General features: G+C 55.9%; 1 protein-coding gene across 3 annotated transcripts; it reads right to left on the minus strand.

Moving 5' to 3' along the window:
- Positions 1–8,779: 8,779 nt before the first annotated feature.
- Positions 8,780–16,911, minus strand: HUS1 (HUS1 checkpoint clamp component). 3 transcript variants are annotated; one of them, XM_010950204.3, is made up of 8 exons: positions 16,755–16,911; positions 15,393–15,520; positions 15,134–15,310; positions 13,561–13,668; positions 12,666–12,740; positions 10,801–10,900; positions 9,652–9,771; positions 8,780–9,058 (listed from the first exon to the last, which is right to left on the minus strand). In XM_010950204.3, exons 1-8 carry the CDS (start codon positions 16,804–16,806, stop codon positions 8,976–8,978), a joined length of 843 nt encoding a protein of 280 aa, XP_010948506.1. In that variant the 5' UTR covers positions 16,807–16,911; the 3' UTR covers positions 8,780–8,975. The 3 variants fall into 3 exon arrangements, with proteins under 3 accessions (XP_010948506.1, XP_045368955.1, XP_074214657.1); XM_045512999.2 differs by having other exon boundaries at positions 15,393–15,841; positions 16,755–16,890; XM_074358556.1 differs by lacking the exon at positions 16,755–16,911 and adding an exon at positions 15,635–15,953.
- Positions 16,912–18,683: the final 1,772 nt, after the last annotated feature.

Genomic DNA, 18,683 nt, shown 5'->3' on the forward strand with positions numbered 1-18,683 from the left:
CTCACCGGGAGGAAATGACTCAGCCGCCGTGAAGGCGCTCCCTCTTGTGACGCGGTCACAGGCAGACGTGACACAGCCCGCGAAGGCAGGGACGTGATCTCAGAAGGCTGTCGGCTTCAGCGTCTCTGTCTGGTTATTCCCTCTTCTAGTTTATCAAGTATTCGTAAATCACGTCTACATGATTCCGTTACATTCAGTTAGCATTTCTCGTGACGTCCGGCAAGGGAAAAATTCCTGGATGTACTGAGACAGAGAGACAGACAGAGGGAGTAGCTCTAAAAACAACAAGAAGACCCAGCGAACCAGCCACAGCCCACAGCTGTGACTCGATCATTTTTTCCATCTTTCTACTTTAATAATAAAATAGCTCCTTTATTAAAGCTTCTCATTGGAGGGGGGGAGGGTGTAGCTCAGGGGTACGGCGCATGCTTCGCAGGCACGAGGTCCTGGGTTCAATCCCATTAAAATAAAGAAATAAAATTAAAAAAAATTTTAAATACCCCTCCCCCCTGCAAAATAAACTTAAAAATTTGTCATTGGATATAATTTCAAATAATTCCAGAAGGCACTCCTGTACCCTTTGCTCAGAATCACCGGCTGCTTCTGCTGTCGGTGGGCCTAACTCGGCCAGCAGGGGCGGCCCCGGGTCAGGCCCGCCCGATCGCTTCTGCTCAAATACAGGCGTCCTGTGTGGTCCTTACGTAGCCAGGAACCCCGGGAGTTACGGGCAGCCTCACTTTAATTCGGTGTTTCCACCAGTTTCCCACCACACGGCAGGCCCCAGGGGGCACCAGAGTTGCCCAGAACTTTGCCCAGGACCCTGAGATCCATGTTGTCCAAGTTCCAGGAATAGCGTGTCTCCCGGGGGACACACTTTCAAGTCACCGGGCCCCTCAGCCCCTGGGACTGTGCCTGGCGCAGATACGCGGAGGGCGAAAGCCCCTTAACGCTCAGTCTGAATAGGAACATGTACACACATGTATATTTGACGCCTTTTTGGTGGTAGGGTTCCTGTGCAGTAAACCACATGTATGTCAGATGTACAGTTCGATGGATTTTGATGGATGTCTACACCCGCAAAACCACCACCACAGTCAAGACAGCTAACATCTCCTTCCCTCCCCAAGAGCTGCAGGCTTGAATGAAGCCCGCAGGGGGCGCTGGCTGCGTGCAGGCGCTGGCGTCCACGGCTCTCAGGGGCCGGGGAGAGTCTGCCCTCGTTCGTGCTTTCATGGAGGGGGGCGTCACGGCGTGCAGAAGAGGTCAAGGCCGTCGCCCGGGTGCACGCAGCCAGCCAGTCGCCCCTCAGGCCTGCCTGCCCCTCGAGGGCACCCCCTGCTCCCTGCACGTCCAGGCCAGCCTGTGTTCGCCTCGAAGATTCAGTTTCTCATTCCGCTCTTGCATCGCCAGTTAGAAACCAGCGTGGGTCCCTGCAGACCCAGTCGGTCTAATTCCAGAAACTCGTGGCCACGAGGGGAGCAGCATTTCCCTGACGTCCAGGTTTCTGTGACACAGGCCGTCTGACGGCGATAAAAAGCCGAGGCTTCTAAAGTCTCCGTCAGGGTGTCACCCCCCAATCTGGCCGTTAGAGGAGGAGATGGAAGGAAAATCGTTCGCCGTGAACGTCGCCAGTCCCCAGGGCTCTCGACACACACCAGTCAGAAGCCAGGAGCCGTGGGTGAGGGGGGAGCCGGCCCTCTGCTGCCACGAGGACCCCGGATGTGGAAAGGGAAGGCAGATTTTCCATGGCTGGACAAGACTTCCCAGCCCCTCCCTACTTCCTGCAGGTGGGCAGTAAGAAATCACACTTTTTTTTTTTTTTAAAGGACTCAAAACTGCTCAGGCAGACTGTGTAACCTAAGGTCGGAACGTCCCTGACCTGCTGGATGTTCCTGACTTGTTCGATCGTACAAATGAGTCATAAAAGTAACTCAAGGAGAAAGCATGTGGGGAAAACCCCTCTGGCGTCTCCAGCTGGCACAGCCTGCTCCGTGGCCTGGGCAGTTCCCGCAAAGCGGGGCGTCCCGGGGACTCGGGAGGGCGGTTTAGGGACCTGAGCACCCGGAGGTGGGGAAGGAGGTGCCCAGGGGCAGAGCCCGCCTGCTCGGTGGGGAACAGACAGCCGCAGAGAAGGCGGCCCGGCCGTCCGGGAGCCCCGTGGGCGAGCAGGAGGGTGGAGGCCGCCAGGCTGCCACCCCCCCCCGCCCCTGCGTTTCTCTGCTCTGAGTCACAGCGCGGCACAAAGCAGCGTGATTTGTAGATGGTTATAGGTACCTGCAGGCATCCAGTCCTCCCAGTTCACAGATACCAATCTGAATTGTTAATGGTGGAGATGAAAAAAAACAGCCACCCTGAAGTTAGGAAATTCGTACGGACTGTTTCCTCGGATGGCACCACACAGAAGACGCTCTGTTCTGTGGCGTCCAGGCCGCTCGCGGCCAGCTGGACGCCGGGCAGAGGTGCGAGGTCCCCGGCACCCACACGCCTGGGAGCCGGGTGAGGGGTCCCGGCCCGCCAGCGCGCGGTCTCCATCAGTGTGCTTTTCATCAGCACCTTGGGCAGTTTTTAGGCTCAGAAAGTGTCGTGTTCTCGTGGTGGAAAATGGAGACAGTGCTTGTCTGGCTGCTGACAGCTTCCCACATCGTCCTCAAGGACGCGATGTCGCAAGGGCTGAGACGCGAGCCCTGCGAGCCGGGCCGTCTTGTGAGCGCAACCATTTCCTCCGCTGTAGGAAATCAGTAAGCGATTATCCTGGGACCGCAGCACACAGAGGACTGCCGGCCACCTTACACGTTTAAACTCAAGTTCCCTCCAGCTGTGAATGGGAAGGATTGCCGGCCATGTCAGCACACACGGGACGCTGCGGCCATGAGGTCATCAGCCGCCACTGCTGCCCCGACACTGAGCAGAGCAGCCACCCCCACCCAGCGGTGCCCTGAGGGGACTCTGGGCGGGAGAGGACAGGACACTGGCCCCAGAGAGCTCAGGTGCATGTCAAAGGGATGATTTCAACGAGCCCAGACTTTGCACCTTCCCATTCATAAAAAGCACCAAATTCCTTGAGATACCTGGTTTTCTTTAATTAACAGTGATATTTTAATGTTCTGACTACCTGGTCTTTGTTGCAAAGACTCCTGTCTCTCCTGGCTTCTCCCCTTGTCCGGGCGGGACGGCCTCTTACAGCCTCTGAGGGGCTGGCTGCCTCCCCTGCCTGAGTCCCCAGAAAGTCTGCCCAATAAGACACGGCTCTCAGTTTACAGGTTGTGCATTTTATCTCCACCAACACGATTCACAAGCTAAGTGTGCTCATGGGGACAGGGTAAGGGACACCCCTCAGAGGCACTGTCACGGGACTTCTGAGCTGACAGCCTCTCCTGTCCTCAACTCGGGGGAACGTCCTGGAGACGCAGCACTGGCTTCTAACTCGAGGTACAACCTTATTTTAAAAATAACATCAATTCCTTTTTTCTTAACGGCATGTTTTGAAAGTTAGGAATGGATATTAAATTTAACCAAACACGTGGAGAAGATCAAGTGACAGCTTCCTCTACTTCTGGTGAAAGTTATTAATACATTTTCTGATATGAAACCATCCCTGCCCCCGACTTAAAACTCACGTGACCGTGGCAGAATTACCCTCTGCGGGTGCTGGGTTCTGTCTGCCAACATCTTGGATTTTTGGGTATCAAAGTCAGTAAGACTGGCCAGGGGTGATTTTTTTTTTTTTTAAATTGAGGATATTTTTGTCCATTTTGATATCAATCTATTGCTTTATCTCAGCAAAACACACGTGGAGGCTTTTTCTCTGTCTCTCTGCTCCAGGGCAGTTTGCGGAGTATTCTGAGCTCTGGACTCCTGTCCCCCACACCCGTGGTTTCTGGACAGCTGGATTCTCCCTCTTAATTTGGACACAATTTATCACGTTCTGGGCTTGTTTTCTTAACGGAAGCCCTTTGTGCCTGTTGCGGAGTGGCATAATGACCAGTCTAGCAGCCGGGTGGGTCCTACCTGCGCAGACTCTCCCAGGCCCCGAGTCACCGTTGGGCACACAGCTCCGGTGCATTCCTGGGGGCGGCGGGTCAGGGACGGGCTCACGGTGAGGGCGTGGCTCAGGAGAGGGCTAGCCGGGGCTTGAACCCCGGTTCCCTGCCTCCTCGGTCTGAGCTGTCCCACCAGCCCTAAGGCCAGTGGGGCTCGGGTCTGCTCTTGGTCCCTGAATGCGGCCTTGCCCACTACCCTGCTGTGCTCCGGCAAATGCTGGGCTCTAGTGAGGAGCTGTGAGTGTTTTGGGATCCGCCACTGTGAACACCCTACTGCAAACCAGGACTCACAGACACCCCGGCCCGGGGACCAGGGTCCAGGGGCGGTGAGGTTTTGCATCCTTGTGGGAAGGGCTGGTCTGTGCAAACCGTTGGCGCCGCTGATCCCAGCATGTCAGTTGCTGTGTGTCTGAGACCTCACTCAAATATTCTCTCAGCTGTGGCATTTCTGGTCTGAGTATCGAGGGAAGAACTCATACGAGGAAGACGTCAAGTGATGCTGACTTGGGAAATGTGAGATTAAAAAATAAGCTAGCCCGGCCAGAAGTGTCTCAGGGTTAGAGGTCCATGCCCGGGAGGACGGGCCCCGCGGTCCCTCTGCTGTGCACACGGCGCCCCCTGCCGGCACGACTGCGAGCCTGCAGGGCGGGGCGGGAAAGTGGGTCCTTGCAGGGAAATAACTGCCATTTTTGCAAATGCAGAGACCACTTCATTTCAGGATAGAATGTTTGCCAGTAAAAAGCTGGATTACTGAGTTGTGGAGACCCCTGACAGCCAGGTCCTACTTTCTAGTGGGTCCCAAATCTGCCTCCGCTCCCCACGCTGTGGGCAGGCACCAACCACCCTCTGCCCCGTAGAAGCTAAAAATAAATTAGTCTAAGGCAACGTATTCATAGAAAAGTTGCAGGAATGTGGTTTTAAATCGTCTTGGAGATAAAACTTGGAATGTGTTCTTTTATTTCCAGCCACTGAAACCATAGTAAAGAATCACGTGAGTTCATATCATGCACTTCGGAATTGAAATCCAAACCATTTGAAAGAACAAACAGAGGAATGTTTTTGGCAGGTGGGAGGTCTGAGCACTGAGTCAGTAACCACGGTCAATAAAACAGGAATGCCAGGTTAAATGGACACGCTGGTTATAATTTGCATCCCAATTTCAAAAACACTGACACACGGAGGAGAAAAAAGTCACAACAAAATGTTGCCGGTGGTCGCCTCGGGGTGGGAGCGTCGTGGAAATTTTCTTCTATTTTTCAGTCCTTCCATGTTTGCCTACAAAGAAAATGACTACTGCTAAAAGCGGGAAGAAGCAAATGAACGTTAGAGAAATGGCGGAGAACGGAGGCAGGTGTTGGAAACTGGGGGGTGTTGGAAACTAGGGGCCGTCGACCGTGGAGTCCAACCGTCGCCTTTCGCCGTAGGGCTCGGCTGTTGGCAGCAAAAACGAAACCGCAGAAGACAAACATCACATGGTATCTCTTATATGCAGAGTCTAAAAAAGTGACACAAACAAACTCATTCACAAAATAGAAACAGACTCACAGACGTAGAAAACACACTTGCGGTGACCAGGGAGGGGAAGCGGGGGAGGGATAAACTAGGAGTTTGGGATTAACAGATACGCCCTACTGCGTATAGAACAGACCAACAACGAGGTCCTCCTGGACAGCGCAGGGAACTGTATTCAGTACTTTGTAATGGCCTATGACGAAAAAGAATGTGAAAAAGAACATAAATGTGTGTAACTGAATCACTCTGCTGTACACCAGAAATTAACACAACGTTGTAAGTCAACTACACTTCAGTTAAAAAAAATTAAAAAAATAAAAAAGAAAGTTCGATACCGTGCTTTGGTGCAGCATCTCAGCTCCCAGACCCTCAAGTGCTGTGAAATATCACTATTTCACTATTTACCAAAACAAGACGCTATGGCCACGCCCGAGGCCTGCCCATGGAGACCTCCTGTAACAGGGAAACCGCGTCTCCGAGTCAGTTTCACAAATTTCTCCGTATTTCATCTGTGGGGAGAGCCTTCTCTGGGCCTCAACCCTGCAAAGAAAGGTGGAGTGTCCCAAGGGGGGGCATTCTGTGGTCTGGAGGGTACACCCTGACAGTCTGTCTGTGCAAAGATATGGCTTGCTCAGAGTTACAGAGGAGAGTAACCCCAGCCCCGGAATGCTGAGGTCTGGCCCCAACACGGGCGTGAGCTGGCTGCGAACAGCGCAGTGGCCCAGGTCCTGAGAGATTGACTTTGTAAATTCATCCGGGACAGCTTTGACTGAGAGAACGTTCATCCTGGGAGAACTTCCCACATGAGCAAATGCAGACACTGTGAAGATGCACATGGAGATGCCTCTGTAAGAAAAACACTTAAATTAGCATTTCACAAACCCAGCAAGCCGTCTTTAATTGAACCGAGCTTTTAAATCCCCATGTGGAAATTTCTGAGGTTTGAGGTAAGCGCTGAGTTCAATTTTTTGCACATGAACATCCAATTTTTTTCTGGCACCGTTTTTGAAAAAGGCCGCCCCTTCTCCATTGGGTTGCCCAGTGCCTCTGTCAAAAATCAGCAGAGCACAGCTGTGTGGCCCGTTTCCAGGCTCTCTGTCCCACCCTGATCCGCATGTCTGTTCCATGGCCAGTCTCCCGCCATCCTGACTCCTGCCGCTTCGCAGTAAGTCCTGGTGTCGGCAGCATCCGCCCTCCGATTTGTTCTTCTTTTCCAGGATTGCTTTGGCTATTCCAGTCCTTTGCTTTCCATACACATTTTAGAATCAGTTTGTCTGTAAAAAGGCTCGCAGGGCTACACGGTTGGGACCGCAAGGAATCTACAGATCAAACCGGAAAGAGCCGACACCTTGGCAGTAAGTCAGTCTCCTGGTCCATGGACATTGTATAGCTTCCCAGCTGATCTACTGCGCTGGTGTTTTGTGGTTTTCAGCACATGAATCCTGCGTGTTTTCTGAGATGTGCACCTGAGCGCTTCATTTCTTTGAGGCCACTGTAAACGATACTGCTTCTTCAGACGTTACATTCCGGCTTCATCACTGCTGTACAGCAGCACGATAGCCTTTATATTGACGTTCCTCCTGCGACCTTTCTAAATGCGCCTGTTAGTTCTGGGAGCCTTTTTCGGTAATTATGTGGGATTTTCCGCTAGACTATTCATGTCATCTGCCAACAGACTGTATTTTTTCCTTTCACATCTGTAGCTTTTAATTCCTTTTTCTTGCCCTACTGCACTGGCTAGGACTTCCAACGTAGCTCCAATCGTTTGCTGAGAGTCGGGGTTTTTCCATGAATTTTGTCACACACATTTTTTTTTTCTGCATCTACTGAGATGATCATATGACTGTTCTTGTTTAGTCTGTTAATACGGTGGATTCGGTTAACTGTTTTTTCCCCACGTCTTTCAACCTATAGGGAGCACCTCCATCTCTGGTTTCTCTGCAGTGTGTCTGATAGGACTGGCTTTTTACCACCTTGCTTCCTGTGGGGACCCCCAAGCGCATGCTCACTGTCAGGGGCAAACTGGCACAGAAGCGGGTCAGATTAAGATCAGGTGACAGGTGCCTCCATCAGGAGACCCGCAAGGACTGGCTGCTTCTCTCTCTCACGTTGTCCGTTGTGGCTGATTGATGTTCTGTCCTTCGTTATGGTCAAGCTGTCATCCCTCGTCTGCCTCCAACCATTAGCTGGACACCCCTGCAAGGAGAAGCAGGCCCTCTGGTCACTGGGTTTCCCAGGGGCAAGATTTGGACGGGGCAGCCAGGACTGACAACTTGTCACCTCTTTTCCAGGTTTTGGAGCTGTTCCCGGGCCCCTGCCAGTGCTGATCAGTCACACTCCTGGTGTCATCACACACTCGCGGCTGCACGCACACTTCGTGAGCGTTACCGTTCCTGATTTGATTTCAAACGCCCCATCTCTGAGCCAAGTGAGCCTCTTCAAACTGGCTTCTGAGTCAGGTGATCACAAATTGCTTCCTTGCTTGAGAAACGGTCCAGGCTTACCTCGTGCGTTTTCTGTCACAGACCTGAAGTCAGGAATTCCAGCGGTTCCTGGTTCTTCTTGGTTGGAAATGGTGTCTACAGACCCGAATCTAGGGGCCAGGGCTGCGCATCGCTACTGGGTTGCTTCTAGGCCTTTTCCTGGTGGACACACGTAGAAATATGTATTTTCCTTAAAAAAAATTTGTCGTCCCCACGGCCCTTCTCTCCTAAAGTTCATGGAATCCATGTAGGTCCCTCGCTGGCCAACGGGACTGGGAGCCCTGCGGAGTGATGGCAGCTCCCAGGACACCAGGTGGGAGGCACCGTGGCCTGAACTTGAGCAGGAAAATTAACCACGTCACCGGGGGTGGGGTGGGGTGGGGGGGACAGACGCTGGACCAGAACCTGTCTCACGTGCAAGAACTTTCCTCTCAACTCTTTGGGCACAAAAACAGTTTCTGTGCAAGCTGAAAACCAGTGATCAAGTGAACCTGACTGACCACTGGGGAGGAGGGCGGAGGAGGGCGGAGGTGCACAGACATGGATTGGGGCCGGCTGCGACCCGCTGAGGGGGAGACAGGGCCCCGGGGACAGTGCCAGGCCCACAGCACTGTTTCTGCCCGTTTTGATGGCGACACCAATTCCGAATGCACGAGGATTTGCACAACTTCGATAAGAAAGTTTAAAGTCTGTATAAACAACGTTTCCAACGTCTTAAAGGTGAAAACAAAACAGACACGTGAGTAATAAGAAGAAATATGTTTATACAACTGCGCTTCATTAACTCAGTTCTAGGCAATATATTACACGAGGGGAGATTCAGTGAAGCCCACAGGGTCCCGCCGCTGTGAGCACCGGGCCAGACGGCTTGCGGTGCGTCCCCCGGTGGCCTCTCCAGCTCCCGAGCAGGGTCCCTGAGCCCAGGCCCGGTCAGCTGGGGCTAAGACAGTGCGGGGATGAAATACTGCAGGGAGACGTCCTCATGGAGCAAGTCGAAGTGCACCATCTTGTTGCTCACAATATCTAGGGAGAGAGGACGGCCAGCATCACCGGGGAGGCCCGTCCCGCACACTGCAGCCCCGAGCCCCGGATAGTGCAGGGACCCAGAGGACCGACGGCTGGACACTCCTCAGGACCGCGCGGGGCCAACACCTAGGGGCGGCCACCCTCCTCCCGAAACATCCTTGGCAAGGGAGCCCTTCCTCATGCGTGATGGAGGCATGGTGGAGCCAGAGCAGGCGTGAACCTGAGGGGGACGGGCCAGCCAGAACCGGGAGGCCACGGCGAGCGGCCGGGAGTGGGGACTCGGGCCAGTGCGGACCCGGTTCAGACACAGGGAGGAAACAAACACAGAGACGGGAACGCTGTACACCCCATGGGGTCCGGGACAGGCCGCCTGCTCTCAGTGGCCTCTCTCGGGGCCCAGATCACCCCCAACAGTGGCCACAGGCCTCGGGGAGCCGAGCGCCCTGCAGGCGTGTCCTCCTGTCTCAGGAGAGCCCAGAACACCCGACCACCCCACACCCCAGAAAACGGGGCCACGCGACTAGGCTGCGTTACGAGACCCTGTGAGAGCCCAGCTGATCAGGGCGTCTGAACGGGCGGGGCACGCTCACTGCACGTGGCCTTGGCGGGGTTCCCCTGCTGCCCGGCGAGGAACTGCAGCAGCTTCCGGACATCAACATGCACTTCAGTCATCCGTTCTGGGTCGTGGTCTTGAGAGGCGTGTCCAGAGGCTAAAATGACAGGAGCATTTACCACACAGGACCCGCAGGGTGACAGGGAACCCAGGGGGACAGTCCAGCCCACCCCGACCGCAGCAGCCCGCGGAAACCCTGCAGGGGGCCAGCACACTCACTTGTGGAGCAGGCGTTTACGGAGCCCTGACTCTTCCAAGTCTCATGCTAATCTCTGGGGAACTTCCCTTACAGGGACCTGAAACACGACCCACGCTCTCTCTCTGGGTCAGAAGCGGGTGTCTGGGCCCTCGTACGCACTGGGGGCTCAAACACAGACAGCCGCACGAGGCCTCTGGTTTTACATGGAGCGAAAAGGAAGACAGCGTCCTTCCAGCTCTGGGAAGGCTTCCAAGGTGAGACCCCCTTTGACATGCATTAAACAAAGCGACGGGGCCCGAAGTCTGTCACTTCGCACCAGCATCACAAAGCTTCGTGTGCCCGGCCGCACTGCGCGCCAGCGGCTCCTCTCAAGGCCCCTGCAACGCTCCCGGAACTGCCGTGGTAAGTAACCCGCCTATACAGACTGTAACTGAGGGTGTGAGATGCCTTGTGACATCTGCCTGGAGCACACGCAGGACTAAGACGGTTTTCACACGAGTGAGCACCTTCCCCTGGAGCCTCGGCCTCGCTCCCCAACGGCCCGGCCACCCTGGCAGCTCGGCCGCAACGCTCACTGCCCACTGAACTGAGCGCAGGGTCCCGCGACAGAACTGGTCATGTTAGCCCCGTTTCTGACTCTGCCCAGGCCCAGGGAAGGGGCTGCAGTCTGCAGGGGCAGGAGCAGGAGGCCAGGAGCTGGAAGGGCCTGGGAGGCTGTCTCCTCCCACCCCAGACCAGACCCCAGCTCCTCGGGGCGGCGGGCCAGCGTCCCCACCACGCCGCAGAGTCAGCGACACCTCGTTCCCGCCCTGAGCACGAAACACGCTCAGCCCAATTTCACCCATTTCCCACGGAGAGACCTCGGGCAGGCGTCACCTGAAACGATGAACTTACCACGAGCAAAACACAGCCCACCAGGAAGCTCACCTGGTGGCGGATTTCCCAGATCTTTAAAGTGGGTTGTGACAGACACTAGTTCGGTTTCTATTCTCAAGTTCAATTCTCCATTTAGGTTTGCTTCAATAATCTGCAAATTGAGTATTTTACAGTCTTAGAAAATGAAAGCAAAAGGGGGAAGAAAAGAAACATGGACATTAGCTTCCAGCAGACCAGGTGACCAGACAGCTCCACAAAACCCAGGCCCTTCCGACAGCTCCCAGCCCGCACAGCCCCGGGACAGGGCGAGGCCGGGCCTGAGAAGCAGCCCCACGTGGGTCTCGGCACACGCGGGGCCGCTGTCCCCTTCCATCCGGGACTCCAGGCCGCAGCAGCCACTCCACATAAGTCTGACAGTATGACTTGTGCAAGCACTCCAGGTGAGAGACCCCCCGATGATCTGACCTAAGCCACCGTGCTGACTCACCTCCCCTGGGCCCAAAGAGCAAACAACCGGACCCTCCTATTAACGGCCCTCCCGTCTCCCTCCTGGGCCTCTCAGAGCCCCTCGGGAGGCCCCCAGGAGGTGCCCAAGGGAGCCTCCCGCCTGACAACTGGATCCACAGCCAGGCCTGCTGCTTCCTTGAGTCCACATCGAGTGAGTTACAGTGAAGCCTACAAGGAGGAGGTCCTGAAAGCAAGCTACTCTAACGGAGCACGACTGCACAGATAGAACGGCCCCCAGTTTCTAGGCTTCAGGAAACCTGGAATTCCAGAGATCTCTCGAGGCTGAACTTCACTCCAGGTCCATGTGCGAAGACCTATTCGCTGCCTACTGAGTGCCAGCCCCGCAGGGGCGGCCACACAGGTGGCCAGACAGCCCCCCTTTCCTGGAAGCCACCCGTTCAGGAGGGGCTCAGGAGGGGTTCCGAGATGCTAACAGAGTGGCTCAGGACAGGAGGGTCTTCAGGCTGGGGGGAGGGGTGGGGAGCAGGGCTGGGAGTTATGATAAACAGTGAGAGAGGCTAAGCGTTCTCCAGGCCCAGGCTGGGGAGGCGAGGCCAAGAGTGACGGGGCAGAGACAGAGCCGGGAAGATCCGGCACCGTGGGGGGTCCGGAGTTCTGCAGGTGACGGGGCTGCCGGCGGTGAGAACCATGTCTACACTTTGCAGGTGGATGGTGGTTTCTCAAAGACCCAGGGACACAATCGAGTGAGTTCTCGGGGAGTGAGTGAGGAACTCGGAGCACCCCAGGAGGGGACGAGGGAGCCTGCACAATCCCCCATCACTGTCCCACACAGCCTGTCGAGACAGCGGCAGTGAGCAGACCTTCACAGACGTAAACGGGAAGTAAACGTGTCCCCAGACCTGGCCCAGGAGGAGAGGGGTGTGTTCTGGGGGCTCTGTCCTCGGCCACTGGGGCATCTGGCAGGTGGACAGGACATTTGGCCAGTGTCAGTGGTCATAAAATAATATGCAAGTTAGCAGATGAAATACGTAATATTTTGCCCAAAACTTAAGGACAAAAGGGTAGAAGTGCCAAATATATATATATGTATATATAACATTTATTTTTATTTTGGAGGGAGGGAAATCAGGTTTATTTATCTACTTTTAGAGGAGGTGCTGGGGATGGAACCCCAGCTAAGCACGCGTTCCACCACTTGAGCTACACCCTCCCCCGAATACATCCTTAACACACCGCCCATGTGGACAGGAGGCACGAGGCGGGCGCGAGTGAGGAGAGCCGAGCGCACTGGACAGGTCTGGAAAGGCGCCTTACGCCCGCAGGCTCCCACCCAGAGGCCCGGCCCCGGCGCACCGAGGGCACCCAGCTCCCCCCAGGCCAGGTTCCTCCCGGGACCCGCGGCCCACACCGAATGCTTGGGAGCCCTCTTGAGAGAAGTTGGAGCTTACCAGGTGGTTGCTAATGTTTTTCATCTTTTCCACAACGCTCTTCATGGTCTTCAAGACCGGTAAATAAATACTAACCTATAAAGCCAACGAGAAACATCCCAAGTATTAACAATCTTACCACGGCCAAGTTCTGACAGGTGCTCACGTGTGGAACGTGTGTATATGCTTAAAAGCTCTGAATCCGTGTTTTTAAATTGCCTGAATAAAGTCCTTTTTAAACTATGCATAGAAAAATAATCCTACAACTTCACTAACTCAGGCCTGCCTCCGGCTGGCTCGGGGACCACACCCCGGGGCGTTCTTCTGGGTCGGGGCCCCGCAGAGGCCGCCCCGAGGGGTGCACGCCCAGACTCAGGGCCGTCCCCGCCGCCGGGTAGATGCCTTCTAGTAAAAGCCAGGTAAGTGTTCCATTCAGTATATTTTCATGATCTCTCCTTCCACCAATGGTGCCCTTAGTGGCTCTGGATTCCCATCAGGGGAAGCAGAGCGGCCTCCCTCGGGGCCCGGACGCCTCCGGGACCCACTCCTCACAGGACAAGGACAACAGCGAGCTCTGTGACGCCCAGGCCGGGGCAGCCCCTCCTGGTCGGTACAAGAGCCTCCGAACACTACTTTCGTGCGGCTGAGGTGCCAGCATCCAGGGCAGTCTCCCTGACCTGTGGAGGGCGCGGCATTTCCATCACACACGGCGCTGTTCTAAGGTGTTCTATGTAAACAGCAACGGGCAAGTACATCCACGTTTTTTCCTGGCGCATCCTTTAAAAATGGACACCACTTTCTTCTCAGGTACCGTACAACTGTTCAACAAAATGTGCGGCGAGACTCCGGCTAACATCCGAGAGCTCAGATCCCTGCACCAACACGAGCGAGCGGCAGGGGCCCAGGCGTCACTCACGTCTGCGGCTGGGACGGTGGGTTCCTGCAGGTCCCTCCACAGCCTTCTCGGAATAACCTTCACGGGGATGTCGTGTGTCACCACGCGACTACTGCTCGACACAGATAACTGGAGAGAGAAGAAATGAAAGATGTTTTTATAATGTCAATACTTAAAATAAGCAAACAAAAGAGAACTTAAAGACACGAAACAGGTGACACCAAATCCAAGAGAACGTTAGCGGGTTCATCGTCATCCAGTGGGCACACAGCACGGTGCGCATGCTTGGTGCTGGGTCCTGGGGTGGGGGAGTGGGCAGGGTGGTGGACAGACAGGCGTGTCCCTGGGGCACTAAGGGTCAGTAAGGAGGAAAAGGACACAGGAAGCCGGACGGGTTGCCCGTTGCACACTCATGAAGGCCTTGAGGGAAGTCGACATGGGGAGCATGTGAGGAGGGTCTCAGACTGGGAGGGCCTGTCTGAGCGGGGAGGGCTCGGGTCGCACAGGAAGGAGAGGCTGCCAGCCGCGGGACAACGAAGGCGAGGGGGACGGCACGGGTGAAGCCCGGAGAAGGGACAGGGGCCGTTCTGTGAGCTCGGGACCCCCAGGGCACTGCAGAGGTCACACTGCTGAAAAGATAAACCAGGCCTGACTGTGCAGGGGGTCTGCGAGCCTTGAGAGAGACCAGCATATCCTGCACGTCACTGGCTGGCTGGTCCCTAGGCACTGGAGAGCCACAGCACTGACACGGGGCTGTGAAACCCTATCCACTCTAACTGCCCAGCAGCCTGACCGCAGGGAGCCCAGGGCGAGCGAGGAGGAAAAGCCGAGGACTCCTCCTCCTCTGAGCATGGAACCCAACACGCGCTCCCGCGGAGAATAAGGTGGTACCACACGGAAAGGAGGAGGGCAAGCCGGGTGGAGGCGGCCCGCGCTCAGCACGGAAGGAAGAGGCGGCTTCAGAGGGAGAAGGGGAGAGACCATGGAGCGCCCCCGCACCACCCACGTCTGGTCTGGTCATAGCGAAGAACCGGACATGCCCACAGCCACTCCGAGCGCAGGGGTTGGCGACGTGGCTCCAGGACGGCTGGGCCGCCTTGAAGGGCGTGGGATGTGCTGGTGGAGGCGTGAGCTTGTTCTCTGTCCCGGGGCACGTGTGCCCTGGAAGAGCGTGCATTACCTGTCATCGCGGATGAATGACGGACTGGGGAGCAGAGGTCACCGAACACGGAAGTGTTAACAGCAGATGAGGCGGGGGGGGTGCAGAACACTTCAAAGGTGGAAGTGGACAGAAAGCGGCGTTTCTAGACTAGGTGGCAACACCATGGACAAAAACGGAGATGCGCGGACACACGGGCCTGAGAAGACGCAGAAGTGTCACGTCGTGGGAAAAGCAGCTGCCTCGCTGAGCATCACCCCGTCACCGGAGTATTTAAACACGTCTTCCTACGTAACCCGACTCCAACGGAGAACGACTGTCTGTGTAGAGCTTTCATTTCAATAAGACCGACCAGCCCCCCACACGCTGTGGAAGCCCAGGGTCACAGCCATGCCTGACTCCTGGGAGTGTCAGGAACCCTCCCCGCCAGCTCACCAGCTCGATGGAAACCGTGAGGCAGGGGAAGTGCTTGTTGGTCAGCTTGACTTTCAGGGCTCTGGCATTCTGGGCAGTCTTCAAGGCTCGAGACAGATTTTCCGACGTTAGCTCTAGGTAAATCTCGTTGTTTTCCGCGGAGACGCCTTCCATCTGAAATTCGCTGAAGAAGTTCGCCTAAGGGGAGAGAAGGGGGACATCTGTGCCCTTTCCGGCGGCACGCGGGGGGCCCGCAGGCCTCTCGGGAGCTCCCACTCACCTGTTCCAGCTCACACCACATGCTCACCCCGCCGCTGGCCACCTTGTCAGAGAGCACGAAGTTCAGCTTGTCGGGGCTGATGCGCAGAGTGCAGGTTTTGGCAAGCTTGGCTATCATGGTGCTGACTCCTACAGCAAGCGGCTACAGTCAGGAGTTACTAAGAGGCCGCCACCCTCGCCCGCAGAGCTCCCAGCTCGAGCCGCGAGCTTCAGGGGGGAAATGACGTTCACACCGGTACCCACGGGGTAGCCTGCAATTCCGCTGAGGTCACGCCAGCCTCTCAGCAACCCCGCCAGGTCGGCGTCACACGCCAGTGTTGGAATAAGGAGGTTAGCTGGCGCCTAGTGGGCGCATTCCTTCCTTCCACACACACCCGGGCGCTGGAGGGGTCAGCGCGGAGCTGGGCACGGGGGGCGGAGGGACCCACGGGCCGGGCTGTGAAGGGAGGTCTGCGCGGGATAAAGCTGTCTGTCGCGGCGGTAAGGAAAGCCACGCGATAGGACTAAAGTTCTAGAAACAACCCCTGGCACTTGCTCCCCACCAGGCCCGCCCCCGTCCCCTCCCGGTCTCCGCCCTCCACCCCTGGCCCCGCCCTCCGCCCCCAGCCCCGACTCCGCCCCCAGCCCCGGCCCCGCGCCCTCAGCCCCTGTCCCCGACCTCCAGCCCCAGCCCCGCGCCCTCAGCCCCGGTCCCCGCCCCCAGCCCCGACTCCGCCCTCCAGCCCCGGTCCCCGCTCCCAGCCCCGGCCCCGCGCTCTCAGCCCCGGTCCCCGACCTCCAGCCCCCGTCCCGCGCCCCCAGCTCCGACTCCGCCCTCCAGCCCCGGCCCCGCGCCCTCAGCCCCGGTCCCTGACCTCCAGCCCCGGTCCCCGCCCCCAGCCCCGACTCCGCCCTCCAGCCCTGGTCCCCGCCCCCAGCCCCGAACCCGCGCCCCCAGCCCTGGTCCCCGCCCTCCAGCCCCGGTCCCCGCCCCCAGCCCCGACTCCGCCCTCCAGCCCCGGTCCCCGACCTCCAGCCCCGAACCCGCGCCCCCAGCCCCGGTCCCTGACCTCCAGCCCCGGTCCCCGCCCCCAGCCCCGACTCCGCCCTCCAGCCCCGGTCCCCGCCCCCAGCCCCGAACCCGCGCCCCCAGCCCTGGTCCCCGCCCTCCAACGCGTGTCCCCGCTCTCCAGCCCCGGCCCCGCGCCCACGTTCCCTCCCGCATCCTCCCGCGAGTCCCGCATCCCCGCGCGCCCTCGTCCCCTCTGGCCCGGCGCCCACGTCCCCGCCCGCCCGGCCCCAGCCGCGCCCCCTACCACTTTCCGGGCCTCCCTCCCTCCTACCCTCCTCTCCGCGGCCCGGGACCCACGCGACCCCCACTCACGCGTGAAGTGGTTCAGACAGGCCGCGTCCACGATCTTGGCCCGAAACTTCATGGCGGAACCGGGCCGGCGCGGGGCCTCCCTCGGCGGCGGACTGAACTGAGTCCCTCCTTAAGCGTCCCGCCGGAAACGCCGCCGCGCCCATTGGTTCCGCCGGCTCGGCCCGGCCTACCTCGTGGGTGGGGTCACGCCCGGAGTAGGAGGGGTCTTCCGGCCACGCCCCCGGAGGAGGCAGGGTCTTCCGGTCGCATACCCGAAGGAGGGAGGCGGGATTTTCAGGCCACGCCCCAGAGGAGGCGGGGTCTCCAGGCCACGCCCCCGGGAGACGGCGCGTCAGCTCCTGCAGACCCAGGAGACCTGCACCTGCCGCAGGTGGGAGACGTGGCTCTGAGGATTCACTTTGAAGGAACTTTGTGACGCCTATTCCCATTCTGGTTTAGAGCACCAAGGATAAAGCCTATCCTTTATAAAGTGCTGAGTTGTCACTTAAATGTGCACCTCGCTGACGCGGGGCCCCTTAGAACCCCCTCCTGCTCGGCAGGTGGTGCTGGTGCCGCGCACCTGCTGGATGATGGCCTTACGCCGTCTCACGTTTAAAAGGTTAAGTCGTGGTGAGGGCAGGATGTTTACAGGGCACCGGTGCGAAGTGATGAGAACTCCGCGGTTTTGTCTCTGGACGAACCAGAGCCTGTTAAAACGCTTACAGCATGAATGATACAAATGACGCAGAATGTTAAAAAGCAAAATGGGAAACAGAGCTTGGGTTTTCAGAGGCAAGATTATCCGTGTTAGGAATGTTTTATTTTCAGTGTGCTTTGTGCATGGAAACCTGCTTTTACCTTGACATACAGAATCACGATTTGAAAAATAATAATAGGTTATTTTAAAAGCCCCAAATACAAAAATTACAAACAATTCTGCCTATTTTGAGACTATCGTATGAAGATAAAGTCCAATCTATGTTGTTACATAACAGGTGTTAGCCAAACCAAATGTGACTGATGTCACATTTAAATTTTTTATTAACAAAACATGATTTTTCATTACCTCATAAATTAATTTTAAGATACATAAATCATTAAATGAGGTGGTTGTTATGGAGGTCATGAAAATGATTAAAAACTGTACCTAAATACACTTTGTAAACAATATTTCCTAATATATTATATTTACTTTAAATCACTTAATTTTTCTCCATTAAAAATGATTTTTTTTAGGCATAACAATAACGGTGGTGTTGGGTGTTGTGGGGAAAATTGTGCATAGATGACAGTTGTTTTGTTCGAGAGTAAAAAAAATTAAAACTCTTTGGGAATAGTAACAAAATTATTTTTTAACTTCCTAAGATAGATGATTATACATTCTGCCTAGGCAAAGACCTGAATGACATAGGGACTTTTGATCCAACAAATATAAAATTAAGCTGTAAGTCTCTTTTCTTGAAAGAGAATAGGAATCTTATTTTTTCTTGCGGTCTTCTTAAATAGGTTTAGCAAATTAATGATCCAACAATTTTGGTATTGGTAATTACATACAGTGACGCTACTTGCCTACATTTTTTCCCAGGTGATTTGGAAGCAGGGAATGGGGTTGCTAGCACTCTCTAGATGCCTGTGTGCCGGTGCAACATATATTCATATTGTTGTTGGTCTAGTTAATAAATTGCCTTCTAATTAAAAAAACGGGCAAACCTCAGGGGTTAGTAATTCGGGATGATCTGCGGAGCAGGGTTGGTTTTATTCATTAGGTTTGCTGTGCAGGGAAATGCCCTTGTCTTGGAAACGGAAGTGTGATGAGAGTGAAGCCTAGAAAACCTCAGGCAGGATGTGGCTTTCGGAGGAAGGGACTGACCTTTCTATAGCGGCAAAGACGTGACCTCTGCCTAGTTAAGCATCGTGTGTTTACTGCTGTCACCCAAAGCTGCAGCCGTC

Source organism: Camelus bactrianus, chromosome 36 (assembly GCF_048773025.1).
Source record: "Camelus bactrianus isolate YW-2024 breed Bactrian camel chromosome 36, ASM4877302v1, whole genome shotgun sequence".
Classification (NCBI taxonomy): domain Eukaryota; kingdom Metazoa; phylum Chordata; class Mammalia; order Artiodactyla; family Camelidae; genus Camelus; species Camelus bactrianus.